The sequence below is a fragment of the Carcharodon carcharias genome, chromosome 10, assembly GCF_017639515.1.
Source record: "Carcharodon carcharias isolate sCarCar2 chromosome 10, sCarCar2.pri, whole genome shotgun sequence".
In the NCBI taxonomy this organism is placed as follows: domain Eukaryota; kingdom Metazoa; phylum Chordata; class Chondrichthyes; order Lamniformes; family Lamnidae; genus Carcharodon; species Carcharodon carcharias.
In genome coordinates, this window is record NC_054476.1 from 42,352,659 (window position 1) to 42,370,638 (window position 17,980).

Below are 17,980 nucleotides of genomic sequence, written 5' to 3' on the forward strand. Positions count from 1 at the left end.
CTATATTTCGCACTTCATAAATACCACAGGCATAAATCCTACACTGTATTACGACAATACGCACTTTAAATACATACAGTATTTCATGCCTAAAAATGTGCTTCCTCCACCTCCAGCCCACTCTGCAATATTCTCCCTTGTTTTCTGAAACGGTGCTGATCCATTTTGAGGTATTGTTACACAGGGGTCAAAAAACTCCTTTCAAATGGCCATTCTTCCTAACTGAACCCAGACAATAATGACTATTCCACCATAGAAAGCCTCACAGCAGAAGTCACAAGCTAACATTCAAGAAAAAAACTCTGCTGATTCTAAGGGCAATGAGGCCAATTGCATCCCTAAAGCTACCTTCATTAACGTAGGTTTGGTTTGTCTCCACCTGCATTGAAAATGCCCTCCACAGTGTGTCTTCTGTTTCTTTGTTGTACTGAATAGACTGTTTTAAAGATTAAGCCTGACATGGTAGAAATTGATACATTCACAATGCAATGAGTTTACAATTTCATCTTGGGCGAGAAGTCACTGCATTCTGCTCTTGAATAGCTCCCAGCAGCTGTGTCTAAGTGCTGGGACATTCCATTATGTTAAAAGGCACTATATAAGTCCAAGATGTTGTTGAGTCGATCTGATTTCGAAGGTGCTAATTGCTCCAATCCCACCTCCAAGGTCAGGGAATGGGGGGAGAGATAGGAACCAAGAACAAAAGACAAGGTGGTAGGGGGAAATTATAAAAAGATACAAAGTTAGGAATGAAGACAAACACCCAACTCATCAGAGTTGTCCTATTTATGTCAATGCTTGATACATTAGGAGCATTTCTGCTTTCCCCCCTGCCTCAGAGGCAAGCCCATAACTCTGTGAAAATAAGACATTGTGTGACTGATGGCATCTTTGATTCACATTAGCAGCATAAGTAGAACTACTCACAGTTACATCACTCCATGGAGATTCCTTTTGGTTTTGTTGTTGAAAGGACCCCTGCAACTAAAAGATTAAATAACAGCAGTTACGGTGAGACAAATCTGAAGAGTAAACTAACACTGCAGCTCACTGGAGCTGTGCAATTCCCCATAGATGCAAATCCAGTGAGCAAAACTTCTCTTAGTTCAGCTTGAATTGTTTAGTGCCACTAAGGATGGCAATCGTATCCAAGATCAGGGGTTGTTCTCTTTGACACTTTGGTTATAGGGTAAGAGTAGAGCAATGGTTTTCTGGACTTAACAGCACTTTCATGGAGGCTCCCTGCAAATATGTAACACATTTTTGGGGAGGCTTTTCAAATATTGACACATACCTGGAAACTTTTTGCTTTTATTTTCTTCCTGGGGCAGTGGGAGGTGGGATGGGCTCAAGAAGGTGGATGTGACTTGTTTTTTCACATTACTCAGAATGGTTAGAATGTGAAATTTGCTACCAAATGTCATGTTTGAGGTGAACAGCATAAATGCATTTAAGGGGAAGCTAGATAAGTCAAAGAGGGGGAGTGGGATAGAAGCATATGGTGATAGGATGATATGAGGTAAAGATGAGAAAAGCCTCACGTGGAGCATAAACGCGCGCAGTAACATGCTGGACCAAATGCCTGTTTCTGTGCTGTAAATTCTATGCAACAAAATAGTGACACCCATCCCAATATTTGAAAGACAGAATTAGATACTCAAAGGAAAACAACACTATCATTGCAGGAAACATTTTTAAAATTAGCATTGACACAGCAACAGAAATAATATGCCAGTATGTTAACAAGTACAGAAACCAGAAACTCCTGAGATCCCCTCATGGTGTTCAGGGTAAGACCTGTGCTATCTATACCTAACCTGGTAAGGGTGGGATTTGTTACCAGTAGCGGCTTGGTTTCATGTTCAGGAAGATGCCGCAGAGCAATGCACAAAAAGTAGAAAAAAGACATGGTGGAATCTGAGTATGGGGAGTTAAAGATAAATTGAAATTCTAGGATAAGAAACTTATCGATCTGACAAAGAGGAGGGTTTTGAGAACTTATTTTCCAAAGAGACGGAGCAAGGCACCAAGGCAGAGGGGACAGGGTGAAAATTTCAGAGGACAGTAGCACAGAGGCTGGATGTATAGTCAGCAGTGATGGAGTGGAGGAGTGTCAGTTATAGCAAAGAGAAAACATATACTAATCATCAGCACTGCCATCTCTCACCTTGACAACAGAAAATCATTAATGGAAATAAAGCAACAATTCATGCGAAATGAGATAAAGGATGCAAAGCAAACCTCAGAATGCAAATAATGCTGTCAGCATGCAAAACCATGAGCTTCACATTTATGTCATGCAACCCATAGACTATCTGCCTTGCAAGTTGTTAGACAACTAAATAAGTAAATGCCTTGTAGAAGTAAGTATGCAGCTTCTTTCTAATGTGTAGGGTTTGTTATTGAATGCAATTGGTCTGCAAATGCCTACCTGTGAGCACAGATTGTCTATGAAGAAACATCCTGGTATGATGCCCTTTAAATGGAGTGAATGTTGTGTTCCACTGTCGTGTTGAATATATGAATTCTAACACTCCTTCAGCAGCCTATAGGTGAGTAAAGAATGCTGATACTCATGAGGTTTGTTCTCTTCCTGTCTTAGCAACTGTATGCAGCACAGCTGGCCAGTATGCAGGTATCACCTGGTGCTAAGATCCCTTCTACTCAACAGCCACCGAACCCTGCAGGTGCACTCTCACCTACAACAATGAAAAATGAAAAGCAGGGGACCAGCCCTGTAGCTCAAGTCAAGGTAGGTTCTGCATGTCTGTACAGCATTTTTACAGGGTGTCTCTCTCTTAGACAACAGAAACTTTACCTACTTAAATTATTGTTAATACGTTGTTAGAAACTTGGATGTTTAAGTCAGTAAATATTAATAGCACTAGCTGACCTTGCATTGTATTGCACACAGGAAGTCTGAGGTGGAGTGCAAATAAGATTTTTAGCTGCTAACTAACCTGATTTTTCCTGTTACACTGCTCAAGTACTCCCCATGAGAAAGTGGTCTAAATAGCCTTATCCTGAGCTCAACAGGGGCTAAATGTAAGAGCCGTTTGTGTAGATTGGTAGCTGCATTTAAATTCTGGCTTCTATCATATGGAAAATATCTGAAATGTGATGACCACTAATGTACAGTTCATTGGCAGAAAGCAAGGGCATCACTGTATTTAGATACACCCATTATTAAAGCAGCTGTAAACTTCAATGCTGATCAGAAATTCTTGGCTACCTTTTCTGCCAGGGTGAGTTTATCACTTCTTGGATGAACCTCTAGATGGAGTGCTGTGCAATGCTGAAGTAAGTGTGAAGGCACAGCAAAAGGCAGCATCCAAGTGCCTTTTCTTTCTCCACATAACAACGATGACTACACTTCAAAATAATTCACTTTGGAATGTCTCGAAGACGTATAGATGCAAGTTCTTTAACAGCCATTGAAAACCCAGAGCATATTGCAATTCCCACTGCATTGTATATGTGTAATTTGTATGAATGTGAAAGGAAGGTAGATAAAATTATTTGAAACAAATTTGAAGTGATTTCATCTTCTACTGTCAAAAATGCTCATGTGATTAGCTATGTGGTTGATGCACAAGTGCACATTAATTGATATATTAGCAAAGAGTAGCTTTATGTGTATTCAGTCCTTTCCAATAAAATCATGAATGCTTAGGCATTCAACAATTGCTTTAAGAGAATTTAAAACAGCAGCCTCCAAGTATGACCAAAGCCCTGAAATTAACTTAAGTAGAAAATGCCGACATCATCCAATATGCTCATAATTGAAGTAGGAAAGCACAGTTTTAAGGTGCTAGCTGTGCTTGCTGAAGCCTCAAAGAAAATATGTTCCTCTGTGAGTTATCGAAAAGACAGAGAGGGAAACAAATACAGATCAGAGCAGAATGAATGCGATTGAAGCTAAATAAAATATTTGAGCTATCTAACTGATCAGAATTTGCCTTGTTGGATACAATCAGTTTGGATAAATGTCTATCCAGTTCTCAGTGGACATGGACCTACAGCACAAAACTGTCCTGAGTTCTGATCTGAAAATGGAAATCGGGAAAGCTGGCATAGTGGCTAAAGTTACAGTACAAAGTTATTAAAATCAGGGTGAAAGTGTTGTTCAAGGTTTGTTGAGCACAAAGCAAAAGAAATAATATATAAATAATGTCTAAAAAGCTTGAAGCACAGAGAGATTTATGATGCAATTATAAAAAGCATTCCGCAGCAATTACCTTTTGAAGATTTTTATTAACATTTTTGCATCAAGTAATTAATTATTAAGAATATAAATATCTTGTTTGGTCAGAAAACGGTGTAAATGAAAAGGCAAACTGGGATGCTTAGACTTTCCCTTAAACATAAATCTCCAGATCACAGAATTATTAACCTTTATATTGAATGAACTCTTTCATTTTTGTTTTGCCCTAAACTCTCCATTTCAATATTCTGCTGTACTGTAATGACTCTTAAATCCAGGATCTAATTTGGGACCCGCCTTTTATATAAAAACATAGAAACTAGAAGCAGGAGTAGGCCTTTCGGCCCTTTGAGCCTGCTCCGCCATTCAATATGACCATGGTTGATCCTCTATCTCAACGCCATATTCCCACTTTCTCTCCATACCCCTTGATGCCCCTAATATCTAAAAATTGATCAATATCTTTCTTGAATATACTCAGTGACCCAACCTCCACAGCCTTCCGTGGTAGATAATTCCACAGGTTGACCACCCTCTGAGTGAAAAACATTTTTCCTCACCTCAGACCTGAATGGTCTGCCCCAAATCCTGAGACTGTGGGCCCTGGTTCTAGACTCCCCAGCCAGGAGAAACATCCTCCTTGCAGCTAACCTGTCTAGCCCTGTTAGAATTTTATACATTTCAATCAGATCCCCTCTCATTCTTCTAAACTTTAGTAATTACAGGCCCAGTTGAACCAATCTCATCTCATACGACAGTCCTATCGTCCCCAGTATCAGCCTAGTGAACCTTCGCTGCACTCCATTTATTGAAAGGATAAGCTTTCTTAGGTAGGGAGACCAAGACTGCACGCAATATTCCAGGTGTGGTCTCACCAAGGCTCTGTATAACTACAGTAAGACATCCCTACTTCTGATCTCAAATCCTCTTGCAATGAAGGCCAACATATTATTTGCCTTCCTAATTGCTTGCTGCACCAGCCTGTTTACTTTCATTGATTGGTGTACAAGCACACCCAGATCCCTTTGTACATCCACATTTCCCAATATTTCACTATTTAAGTAATACTCTGCCTTTCTGTTTTTCACACCGAAGCATATAACTTAACATCTATCCACATTATGCTGCATCTGCCATGTGCTTGCCCACATACACAACTTGTATAAATCACACTGAAGCCTCCTTGCACCGGCCTCACAACTCAAAACCCCACCCAGTTTTGTGTCATCAGGAAACTTGGAAATATTGCATTTGGCTTCCAAATCCAAGTTATTTATATATATCGTGAATATTTGGGGCCCAAGCACTGATCCCTGCAGTGTACCACTAGTCAGTGCCTGCCACACGGGAAAAGACCCATTTATTTCCACTCTGTTTCCGGTCTGACAATCAATTCTCAATCCATGCCAGTATCTTATTCCCCAATCCCATGTGCTTTAATTTTGCCCACTAGCCTCTTATGTGGGACCTTATCAAAAGCCTTCTTGAAATCCAAATACACCACATCCACTGGTTCTCCCTTATCTATTCTATTAGTTACATCCTCAAAAATCTCCAATAGATTAGTTAAGCATGGTTTCCTTTTTCAATGTGCTTCTCCCCTCCCTTGTATCACCTTGTTTCCTAAACATATCCTTCATACTGAGATGTGTCAGTGCACTTCCTGTGCCTTGCCCAAGTAGACATTCTTCATAACAAAAACAGAATTACCTGGAAAAACTCAGCAGGTCAGGCAGCATCGGCGGAGAAGAAAAGAGTTGACGTTTCGAGTCCTCATGACCCTTCGACAGAACTTGAGTTCGAGTCCAAGAAAGAGTTGAAATATAAGCTGGTTTAAGGTGTGTGTGTGTGTGTGGGGGGGGGGGGGGGGGGGGGGGGGGGGGGGCGGAGAGAGAGAAGTGGAGGGGGGGGTGTGGTTGTAGGGACAAACAAGCAGTGATAGAAGCAGATCATCAAAAGATGTCAACAACAATAGAACAAAAGAACACATAGGTGTTAAAGTTGGTGATATTATCTAAACGAATGTGCTAATTAAGAATGGATGGTAGGGCACTCAAGGTATAGCTCTAGTGGGGGTGGGAGAGCATAAAAGATTTTAAGATATTTAAAAATAATGGAAATAGGTGGGAAAAGAAAAATCTATATAATTTATTGGAAAAAAAAGGAAGAGGGAAACAGAAAGGGGGTGGGGATGGGGGAGGGAGCTCACGACCTAAAGTTGTTGAATTCAGTATTCAGTCCGGAAGGCTGTAAAGTGCCTAGTCGGAAGATGAGGTATTGTTCCTCCAGCTTGCGTTGGGCTTCACTGGAACAATGCAGCAAGCCAAGGACAGACATGTGGGCAAGGGAGCAGGGTGGAGTGTTAAAATGGCAAGCGACAGGGAGGTTTGGGTCATTCTTGCGGACAGACCGCAGGTGTTCTGCAAAGCGGTCACCCAGTTTATGTTTGGTCTCTCCAATGTAGAGGAGACCACATTGGGAGCAACGAATGCAGTAGACTAAGTTGGGGGAAATGCAAGTGAAATGCTGCTTCACTTGAAAGGAGTGTTTGGGCCCTTGGACAGTGAGGAGAGAGGAAGTGAAGGGGCAGGTGTTGCATCTTTTGCGTGGGCATGGGGTGGTGCCATAGGAAGGGGTTGAGGAGTAGGGGGTGATGGAGGAGTGGACCAGGGTGTCCCGGAGGGAGCGATCCCTACGGAATGCCGATAGGGGGGGGTGAAGGGAAGATGTGTTTGGTGGTGGCATCATGCTGGAGTTGCGGAAATGGCGGAGGATGATCCTTTGAATGCGGAGGCTGGTGGGGTGATAAGTGAGGACAAGGGGGACCCTATCATGTTTCTGGGAGGTAGGAGAAGGCGTGAGGGCGGATGCGCGGGAGATGGGCCGGACACAGTTGAGGGCCCTGTCAACGACCGTGGGTGGAAAACCTTGGTTAAGGAAGAAGGAGGACATGTCAGAGGAACTGTTTTTGAAGGTGGCATCATCGGAACAGATGCGACGGAGGCGAAGAAACTGAGAGAATGGGATGGAGACCTTACAGGAAGCGGGGTGTGAGGAGCTGTAGTCGAGGTAGCTGTGGGAGTCGGTGGGTTTGTAATGGATATTGGTGGACAGTCTATCACCAGAGATTGAGACAGAGAGGTCAAGGAAGGGAAGGGAGGTGTTAGAGATGGACCACGTGAAAATGATGGAAGGATGGAGATTGGAAGCAAAATTCATAAATTTTTCCAATTCCCGACGAGAGCATGAAGCGGCACCGAAGTAATCATCGATGTACCGGAGAAAGAGTTGTGGAAGGGGGCCAGAGTAGGACTGGAACAAGGAATGTTCCACATACCCCATAAAGAGACAGGCGTAGCTGGGGCCCATGCGGGTACCCATAGCCACACCTTTTAGTTGGAGGAAGTGAGAGGAGTTGAAGGGGAAATTGTTCAGCATGAGAACAAGTTCAGCCAGACGGAGGAGAGTAGTGGTGGATGGGGATTGTTCGGGCCTCTGTTCGAGGAAGAAGCTAAGGGCCCTCAGACCATCCTGGTGGGGAATGGAGGTGTAGAGGGATTGGACGTCCATGGTGAAGAGGAAGCGGTTGGGGCCAGGGAACTGGAAATTGTTGATGTGATGTAAGGTGTCAGAGGAATCACGGATGTAGGTGGGAAGGGACTGGACAAGGGGAGAGAGAAGGGAGTCAAGATAACAAGAAATGAGTTCTGTGGGGCAGGAGCAAGCTGAGACGATCGGTCTACCGGGGCAGTTCTGTTTGTGCATTTTGGGTAGGAGGTAGAAGCGGGCAGTCCGAGGTTGGGCGACTATCAGGTTGGAAGCTGTGGGAGGAAGATCCCCAGAGGAGATGAGGTCAGTGACAGTCCTGGAAACAATGGCTTGATGTTCAGTGGTGGGGTCATGGTCCAGGGAGAGGTAGGAGGAAGTGTCTGCGAGTTGACGCTCCGCCTCCGCGAGGTAGAGGTCAGTGCGGCAGACAACAACAGCACCACCCTTGTCAGCGGGTTTGATGACAATGTCAGGGTTGGACCTGAGAGAATGGAGTGCAGTAAGTTCAGAGAGAGACAGGTTTGAATGGGTGAGAGGAGCAGAGAAATTGAAACGACTAATGTCGCGCTGACAGTTCTCAATGAAAAGATCGAGAGAAGGTAAGAATCCAGAGGGAGGGGTCCAGGTGGAGGGAGAATATTGGAGATGGGTAAAAGGATCCGTTGAACTGGGAAAGGACTCCTGCCCAAAGAAGTGAGCCCGGAGACGAAGACGGCGGAAGAAGAGTTCAGCATCATGCCGAGCCCGAAATTCATTGAGGTGAGGGCGTAAGGGTATGAAACTAAGTCCTTTGCTGAGCACTGAACATTCAGCATCGGAGAGGGGAAGGTCAGGGGGTATAGTGAATACACGGCTGGGGTTGGATTGGAAGATGGGGTGGGGACGGAGGGACGGGCAGGGGTGGAGGGTCCTAGATGGGTGTTGGTGTCGATGAGTTGTTGGAGCTTGCGTTCCTTAGCACTTGAGAGAAAGAGAAAAAGTTTCTTGTTGAGGCGTCGGATGAGCCGAAGAATAAAATGAAACTGGGGGCACGCGCAGCTTTGAAAAAGGGTACTGCGGTGCTGCTGGAGAGAGAGGTCGAGTGTGTTCACATGGCGGCGCATGGCACTGAGTGTGGATTTCAGAATGTGACAGGAACAGCAGTCCGAGAAATGTTTTATGCCCCGGAGATACCTGTAATCCTGGGTGGGTTCGAAACATGAGGGGTGGAATTTCAGTTGAAATCCACGTGGAGTAAGTCGGAGATGGAGACAGTCACTGAGAAAGGAGATATGGCTGTGAAAGCGGGTTTTAGTAAACACCTTGTCAAACACCAGGAGGGAAATGGAAAGCAATGAAGGTGAGCAAGGCAAAAGAGAGGAACGGAAATCTTGTCGCAGAAAAGAACAGAACTTCTTCAAGGAGGTAGGCATTTCTTGAAGAGCAGTGGCAGTCAATTAAACACAGAGATAAAAACAAAAAAACTGCGGATGCTGGAAATCCAAAACAAAAACAGAATTACCTGGAAAAACTCAGCAGGTCTGGCAGCATCGGCGGAGAAGAAAAGAGTTGACGTTTCGAGTCCTCATGACCCTTCGACAGAACTTGAGGAACATTCTTGACAGAACATTCTTCATGTCTGAACCTTGACAGCATGTATTTGATAGACCACCTGACCATGGGGGCATCAGAGCCGAGTCTAATATTGACACGTCCACAGACGTACACCTTCTATCAGAAATCACTGGAAAAGAATCGGTGTTAAGTATTGAGACAGCACCCCTCACATCAAGGAAATTGTCTTGGAACAATTAATAGGTTAGAAAGATGGAAAAAGGAGTTAAGTTTAAAAGGAGTAGTGGTAGGGAGGCAAAGACATTTTAGGAATTTTTTGAAGGAATTGAGAAGTACCAAGGTAAAATTTTTGGGAGAGGAATTTTATAGGCAATGACATAATGACTGAAAAATCAGCTTCTAATGTGGAGGAAGCAAGGACCAATTAATCAGTTTAGTTGAGGAGGAAAAGTTGTATAGGACAATGGGAGAACTCCCTATTTCTCCATATAATGTTATGATCCCCATAGAGACTGATAACTTCTAAAAAGAAATTTGAACTTCCATTTGATAGCTGAAAAGATGACATTACCAAGATTTCACGTTTAAGATGTTTACTGTAACAAATAGACTAAACATATTAATGGTATATTAAATGCATTGTTAAGATAGACAGGCGAAGGAAATTGTTTAAATTAGCACCTAGAGCACTTTTAAAGAGAGATGGCTGGGACATCTGGTGGCAAGTAGAAGGCAAACATATGCAATGCAGCATTCTGTAAATAAGCCTATTTTTGAGAAAGGATTGATTTCCAGTTTCATATGTCACCACCTGGCTTGGGATCCAATTAACCTGGTAGCAGAGAATGGTTGCTTAAAGGTGAAGATTGGAAACTAAGAATTTTTTTTCTGATAGAAGATTGTAATCTGAGTTACTTTTGTGAAGAATGGCTGAAACCAAGTGTAAATTATCAGGGCATGATTTCCCATCGATGCTCTCTGAAACTTACTCTGAACCTTGGGACAAATGGAAAAATGAAGTAGATATTTGGACATGGGCTACATCCTTACCAAAGAGAAAACAAGTTATGGCCTTGGTACTGTTGCTTTATCACAAAAGTAAGATCAGAAGCAAAGTATTTTTGAATTGTAGGCTTGTCAGTTGGACACTGAGGAAAGCTTGGAGCTTCTATTCAGCTTTATGGATAAAGTTTACAAGAAAAAATGATCTCTTAAATGCCTACAAGACATGGTTAGACTTCGATAGATTTCAAAAGATGGACGTTATTCCATAAAGGAATATATCATGGACTTTAATAGACCATATAAAAGATTGTAGAAATTCAATTTGGAAATTCCTTGTTCACTGCTCACTTTCGAATGGTTGGATTGTGCTAAATTGTTGCACATGGACAGGCTCCTGGTCTAAACTGGAGTCAGATTCTCAGAAAGAGACACACTTTGGACCTGATGTCTGCTGCTTTAAAAAGTTCTTGGGAAAGCTGTCATATCCTGCAGTCTTTATAGCACAAGTGGGATATTCCATGGTGTCACAGAGGACGGAGGACTCAATGATTGAGGCCTTTCGAGATTGTTCAGATACAGGGTGGAGGCATCGGTACAACAGAAGGATTACAGTCAGAAGAAATGAGCATGAGGGCATTTCTGGCAGACAACAGGATTGGAATGATGATAATAAACAAATGAACCCCAGGAATGCCTGGGGAACTATTAACAGGTGTTTCAGATGTGACTCAAAATATCATTATGCGGTAAATTGTCCAAAGTGGAAGGATTTTCAAAGCGACGCATGGCACAGAAAGTTCAGAAGTTGATAATGATATTGATCAGACTGAGGGAATTGTACTGGTCACAAAAAATTTCAGTCTGGTAATGAGTGTACTTGTTGTGGATTCACTTAATTGCACTGTGTTGGACAGTGGTTATATCTCAACATTATGTGGAATGGATTGGTTGAAATTAGGTTCACTCAATAGTAAGGATCAAAGTAAGGTCATGGAATATGAAAACTCTACTTGTTTCAGATTCAGGGATAACAACACATTGAGATAATTGATAAAAATGGTGATTTCATGCAGAATAGCTGGAGTAAGCCACATTATGAGTACAGATGAGATATCTAGTGAGATCCCTTGCTGCTGAGCAAGCCTCCCATGAAAAGGGACAAGTGAAACTGGACATGGAATGTGATAAAGCAATTGTCTTTGGAAAGTCAGTAGATATGCAATTTACCCAATTAAGGACGTTATTGCATCCTTTAACAAAACCTAGCATCTCTAATCAGGACATTAAAGAAGACTTAATGCTATCAGGTAATAGGAGATTGAGAGAAAAAAAGCAATTTGTCTTTAAGTTACTTCGACAATTTGCTTATCCCTCTTGTACCAGATGAAAAATCCTACTAGAGCAGGGGTAGTTGATGATGAGTAGATAAAGTAATTGAAGAGATTAATGAAAAATGTGATATAAGGAAAAAGTATCAGATGACACCATCATGGCCTATTGTAGGCCTCCCATTGGCATAAGACTTTAATGAAGTAGTAGCTATGGATTTACAGGTGTGAGACAAGGAAAGAAACATTTTCATTTTATTTTTCATAAACATGGTCACAAAATTCAGTCTTTCCACAATAATACATGGTAAAGCCAAAAGAGTGATTGTGAATAAAATCATGGAAAAACGGATAGGGATGGGACTACTGGCTAAATTCCTGACTGACAAAGGGGGAATTTGCCAAAGACGAGGCTAGAGACATATGTGAAAATATGAACATTGTAGTTATGAGCGCCACAGCTAAAAGACCTTTCAGTGATGGACTCTGTGAAATCACATGATGATCGATGAGATGCTCCATAAACTTTTAGCTGACCAACCAAATTGCAAGCTAGCATTAGCCCTGGCGTTGGCAGTCCATTGCAAAGAATTTGGTTCGAATGGTTGTGAGCTACAGTCTGTATCAATGGTCTATGGGAGGAATTTCAAAGTACCGCCTGTGCTATGTGATAATCCCCTGGCCCAAGGAGGGACTAGTTAGTTCCACTTTTTTGGGCACTTCAGTGTCCTACCTACATGCAGGGAGAAGGACTTTCATCAAAGCAAAAGTCTCAGAGACAATTTGTCGAGCTTTGCAACATCACTTAAGACCATCTGAGATAAACTTTAATCCTGGGAATTTAGTACACTATAAAAGAGATGGCCATAAAGAGTGGAAAGGTATGGGTAAGTGATAGGATGTGATGGGAAGACAGTGGTCCTTCAACATGGTACTTAAACTATTAAGGCCCATTCATCTCGGTTAATCGGGATTGATTATAAACTTTCAGAATCTGACCAGGTGATGTGGCACCCTGAACCTCACATACTCATAAGTTTGATAGTTATGAGGAACAGAATACAGTAGATAAGGGACTGAATGACAAAAGACAAAGTGATATAGCTGCACAGAACAGGGCTATTGTACCCAAACGGCAACTGCCTAAAGTTGGTACTGAGGTGGCGTACACACCAGAAGGATCCAGTGAATGGGTGGATGTGATCATTGTAGGAAGAGCAGGGAAAGCCAATGGTGAATTCAAACTTTGGTAAAATGTCCAAGATGATGGACAAGAGGTAAGATCAATGGACTGGCAAAATGGGGTGAAACCTTGGAAAGCAAGAAAATGCAGTGCAAGTCCCATACTGGACCTAGGAATGACTCTGGCACTAGGAAACAATTATGCTCTGGTGATGAAACCTCTGATCTTGGGAGAGAAGGATCATGTGGCAGTAGTCCAGAAAGACATAGGAGGGCAAGTGTAGGCTGTAGCTTATCTAACTATGTGATAGAACAAGGACTATAGAACAATTTAGGAACACCACTAGAAGTAGAAGCCCTGATGACTGAGAAGATTTTGTGGTTGCAAACAAATTAGAAGATAATTTAATAAGAGAGGCAAAACAAAAAGAGCTGGATAGTTGGAAGGAATTTGGTGTCTACTCTGAAGTGCCAGATAGGGGACAGCCAGCCTTATTGCACAGATGGAAATGTATAGAAAAAGTGTTCCTCGAAGGGACATTTAAGGTTAAAGAGGGACTAACAGTCCAAGGTTTTGAGGAGAGACTTGGAGATCAAGATGTTAGGGTGGACTCTGCTACAGCAGGTAAAATAATCTTGAAATTTTTCTTAGATATGTTGGCCACATATTCATGAGAATGTAGGTTGATCAATATAAAAGTCACATTTTGCAAGGGTGAAAAATTTCAAAGAGAAGTGTTTTTTTAAACCACCTAAAGAAACGAGTGATATAAAAGACAAGCTGTGGAAATTAAAGAAACATGTTTATGGAATGAATGATGCATCGAGGGTATGTCTTGCTGAAAGTAGGCTGTACTGAAGTGAAAGCAGACTCAACAATATTCTTCTGGCACCACAAAGAGAAACTCTCAGGTGTCTTTATGATGTATATATATGATTTTCTATGGGAAGTTTCTGCAGAATTTGAGCAATTTGTTGTAGATCAGATCAAAGAGGAATTTAAGATTGGATGTCAGGCTTCAGGGTCCTTTAAATATATAGGCTTATACATTAATTGGAATAGGTCGGGAGCAACCTTAAATCAACAATCATATCTAGAAAGTATTAGTCATATCCTAATAAATCAGGCCAGATCATCACAGGAAGATGATCTAACATCCAAAGAAGAAACAGCACAGTTAAAAGCTTGTTTGGATAGTACTCAGACAAGACCCGAAGCCAGTTAGGGCATATTGGAACCTAATTCTATTGAGCTACAATTGAGAAGGTTTTGAGGGAAAATAAAACATTAAAGAAATTAAATTCAGAGAAATGCATAGATTTCCATATTTGTTTGACTCAAATGACATGAATTTAGTCCTTTTTAATGACACTTCCCATGTCAGTCTTCCAAATAGGTATTCGAATATAGCTGGGTTTATAATATTGTTGGTGGGTGAAAATGGAACATGTTGCCCCTTGTCTGGGAAGCCAAGAAAATAAAAAGGGTGGATAACAATGCCCTAGCTGCAGAAACACAAGGAGGAATCGTCCCAGATTCACACTAAGTGCAGTAGTGGGTGGATAAAAATTATGCTTTACCTGCCAGCTACAATGGTGGCCTTTCACGCTGTATCATCTCAAACCTGCTACATTAATTATGCATTCCCGGGAAACATGCTGTTTCCAAGGCTTTCATTCACCTGCCACGCCATCACCTCACTGCTTCATCACTCTGGGCACCATATTTAAAGATCAGCTATGCGCACACATCTCAGTGCTTCCAGCCCAGGAGGACTGCAGGGAAGATGTCCACGAAAGGCAAAAAGACTGCAGCCCCCAGGTATAATGAATCACCACTGGAACGCCTGTGGAGGCTCGCCGCAATGTCTGCTTCTCACGCTCTGGCTGCAGGACAGGCAGCGTCGTGACCAGCCAAGCTTGGGAGGCAGTGGGCAGCGCCAATGTCCTTCAAAAGAGGACAGCTACCCAGTGCTGCAAGAGGATGAATGATCTCCTTCGTTCCGCCTGGGTAAGTCACTCTTCTCATCACTCTCAACTCTCACACTCACAAACCCATCACACATCCACAGGGCCCTAACTCACTGCCAGTTCAAGGGACATCACCATTCACTCTTTCACACACAGCCTTCATTGTCCTCAGCCCGTCCATGGGACCGCACACCACCCACACATGCCAGGCATACTTATCATCTGGCCTGGCAGGCGACCACCTTACACTCTCTCCATCTTTATTCATGCAAATCAAGCTGGCAAGAGAAAGAGGTCACAGACTGGTGGAGGAATGCCTGAAATCAAGGTCCTCATGGACTTTGAAAACAGAGCCATCCAGCCAGCCGGCGGCGATCTGGACTGTTCCTGTGCTGACGGTGAAGTTGGCGCTGTTCTACCAAGTGAGGATGCAGCAGTGCAACATCCATCAGACAACAATGCTGTATCTGATGTGTCCTGTTTCACAGGCCATTGCCATGCACTAATAATCTCCCCTTGCTTTCGCAGGTACATCAGGGAAACAGCTGACGGAGTCCGTGACCCAGAGCCTCCAATCAAGCTCCGAAGAAACCTCTGAAGCGGAATCTGGAGGCACCCTCCTTGAAGTCCCGACACAACGCTTACCCACACCCTCTACCAGTCAGAGACACACACCTTGGTGAGACTTAGCTTTACAATAGCCTTGGGATCACAATCTGGTGAGCACATCATACTGTCTGCTCCACAGCAGGTGGAGGCAGGGTCTTCCCAGGTGTCTGCAACTCGGAGGACTGCTGGACGCCAGAAACTTTCTGAGTTCGAGTCAGATGATGAGCCTCTGGACTCAGGCATGTCACAGTTGCTGGAGCTGCAAAGGCAAGCTCGGGAACATCAGGAAGGGATGTCTGCAGCACTCCTCAGATTGCAAGCGACGATGGAGGAGTCCATCTGCCTTCAGGCTGAGGTGATAGCGCTGGCATGCTAATGCACTGAGTTCAACACTGGTAGGATGGCTGCCGCAATGGAGACTTTGGTCCAGGACGTCGCTCCTGCACTGCTGCGTGGGCTTAACTCCATTGCTGATGCCGTAGTTGGCCTCCAACGCTGTGTACATGAGAGGGGTGTGGGGGCAGCTCGATCTCACTCCAGCTACCCCTTCTCCTCAAGGAGTTAGCCTTGGGGCCCCGGGGCACCCATAGAGAGGAGGATCAGGAGGTGTACACCTCGGGGCCATCCATCCAGGTGACTCCGGGAGTGTCCAGCTCATCCAAATCCCCTCTTCATGTGGCCTCAGCAGATCCAGTTCCACAGGCCAAGGAGGTTGCCACTGCCACACAGTGGGACCCTGAAAGCAGGCCGGGGCCCTCCAGGTTTCAGCCCTCCAAGGGACACCCACCAAGGTCATCACAGGCAGGGTCTTATAGTCAGCAGGCTGCCTCCACCTTTGTGGATGGTCGGGGAGCCATATAGCGGCAGGGTTAGGAAAGTTAAGGAGATGCAATTCTTTTGGAGTCAACCAAATAAACTAAATTAACAAAATCAGGGACAAAATTAGGGAACTGCAAAACCAAAGTCAAAATTCAAAGGAAACTTACAAACATCAAACCAAAATGTGATTAAGGGGGTCGACAAAACACCTCAGTCCCCGCAGTGCCCACTGGGCATGGAGGCCTCGACGGTGCCGGCAGACACACGTGCCCCCCCCCCCCCCCCCCCCCCCCCCCCCCCCCCCCCCCCCACTCCAGGGACACCCGGCCGTGAATGTAGTCGTGGAAGAGGGGCAGACAGTCGGGTCGGCCAACCCCCTCGATCGCCCGCTGCCTGGATCTGTTAATGGCCAACTTGGCCAGGCCCAGGGCAGGTTCACGAGGAGGTCCTCCTCCCTCCCGGCCCCCCTCTGCACTGGGTGCCTGTAGATCAGGAGCATGGGGCTGAAGTGCAAACAAAACATCAGTAAAAAGTTTTTTAAATAACTGAAAAGGGAGTGCAGCTTACAACACCCTATATAGACATGGTCCACGGACTCCACAAGGCTGCAAAAGGCGCAGGTCTCTTGGGAGTCTGTGAACCGACACATCCTGCGGTTGTACAGAACTGCTGCATGCAATACCCTCCACCCCAGGTCCCCAGTGGAAAGCGGGAGGACACCTCCGTAGAGGGCCTCCCATCGGGGACCTCTGCTGGCAGATGGCAACAAGGCACACCAGGGCAAGTGCGGGCGGCGGGCGAGGGAAAGGAAGTGAAGGATGTGCAGCAGCAGCCTGTACGGGAAACCCCTCCGTGCCGTGCTAAAGGACACAGAGTGCATTTCCGTGAGGTGACTGAGGTTGCGGGGCACCGGCACCTGAGGGAGGGTTCAGGGCTTGGGGCCAATGTGGAATTCTGTCCGAACGGGGAATGCTCAGACAGAAGATCATCACGCATCTGCGCCACCTCGAGGCCCAGTACGACGTCGGGGCTGAGCACGACCGTCCTAAGGTCTTGAATGGCATTGGCCGCTAGCCGGACACATGATGCGCCAACTCCTGTGGAAGCATCCAGACCACTCTTCCACCACCCAGCATGTCCCCGATCCCGGCCACCCCAGCAGCCACAGCCCTCCTCTCCGCCAGCCACTGAAAAGGACGGAAGGGCGGATTTCTGAGCAGCGGCTCTCTGACAATAGCCACAACTCCTGACAGGGGAGAGCTGCGTCACGAGGCGACCATGTTCTAGACTTTGATCGGGTATTTGTAAAAGACGGGCAACGCCTGCAAGGAGCCACGAAGGCCCCTCAGGTCAATAAACAGGAGCTGGACATCATAATTCAGTCCGTGCGCCTGGCGGAAGAAATACATCGCCAGGGCACACCATCTCGGAGGGGGCTCGACGTAAAGGTATCGCTGCAGGGCCTGAAGGTGGAAAGTCACCACCTGGGTGCGTAGGCACACCAGCGTCAGACCATCCTCCCTAAGCGGGAGACTCAGAACCTCAGTAGCGACCCAGTGCAACATTTTGTCCCAGAAGAAGTTGACAAGCATTCTCTGGATTTTTTTGACAAAGTCCGGGGAAGGGGTCAAGGTGACCAGCCAGTACCACAACATGGCGGCAATCAGCTGGTTTATGACCAGAACTTGACCCCAGTAAGACAGCACTCGGAGCAGTCCTGTCCAGCGCCGCAGGTAAGTGGTGACTTTGGTCTCCAGCT

The 17,980-nt window shown here is 44.8% G+C and overlaps 1 protein-coding gene across 13 annotated transcripts in view; it reads left to right on the forward strand.

Annotated features, from left to right (window-relative positions):
- The window catches only part of sox6 (SRY-box transcription factor 6), a 724,678-nt gene that overhangs the window by 619,441 nt on the left and 87,257 nt on the right, over window positions 1-17,980 (forward strand). For all 13 annotated transcript variants that reach the window (XM_041197601.1, XM_041197599.1, XM_041197600.1 and 10 more), the window contains one exon: window positions 2,603-2,752. In XM_041197601.1, the coding sequence (XP_041053535.1) occupies window positions 2,603-2,752 (150 nt within the window). The remainder of the gene's footprint in view (window positions 1-2,602; window positions 2,753-17,980) is intronic.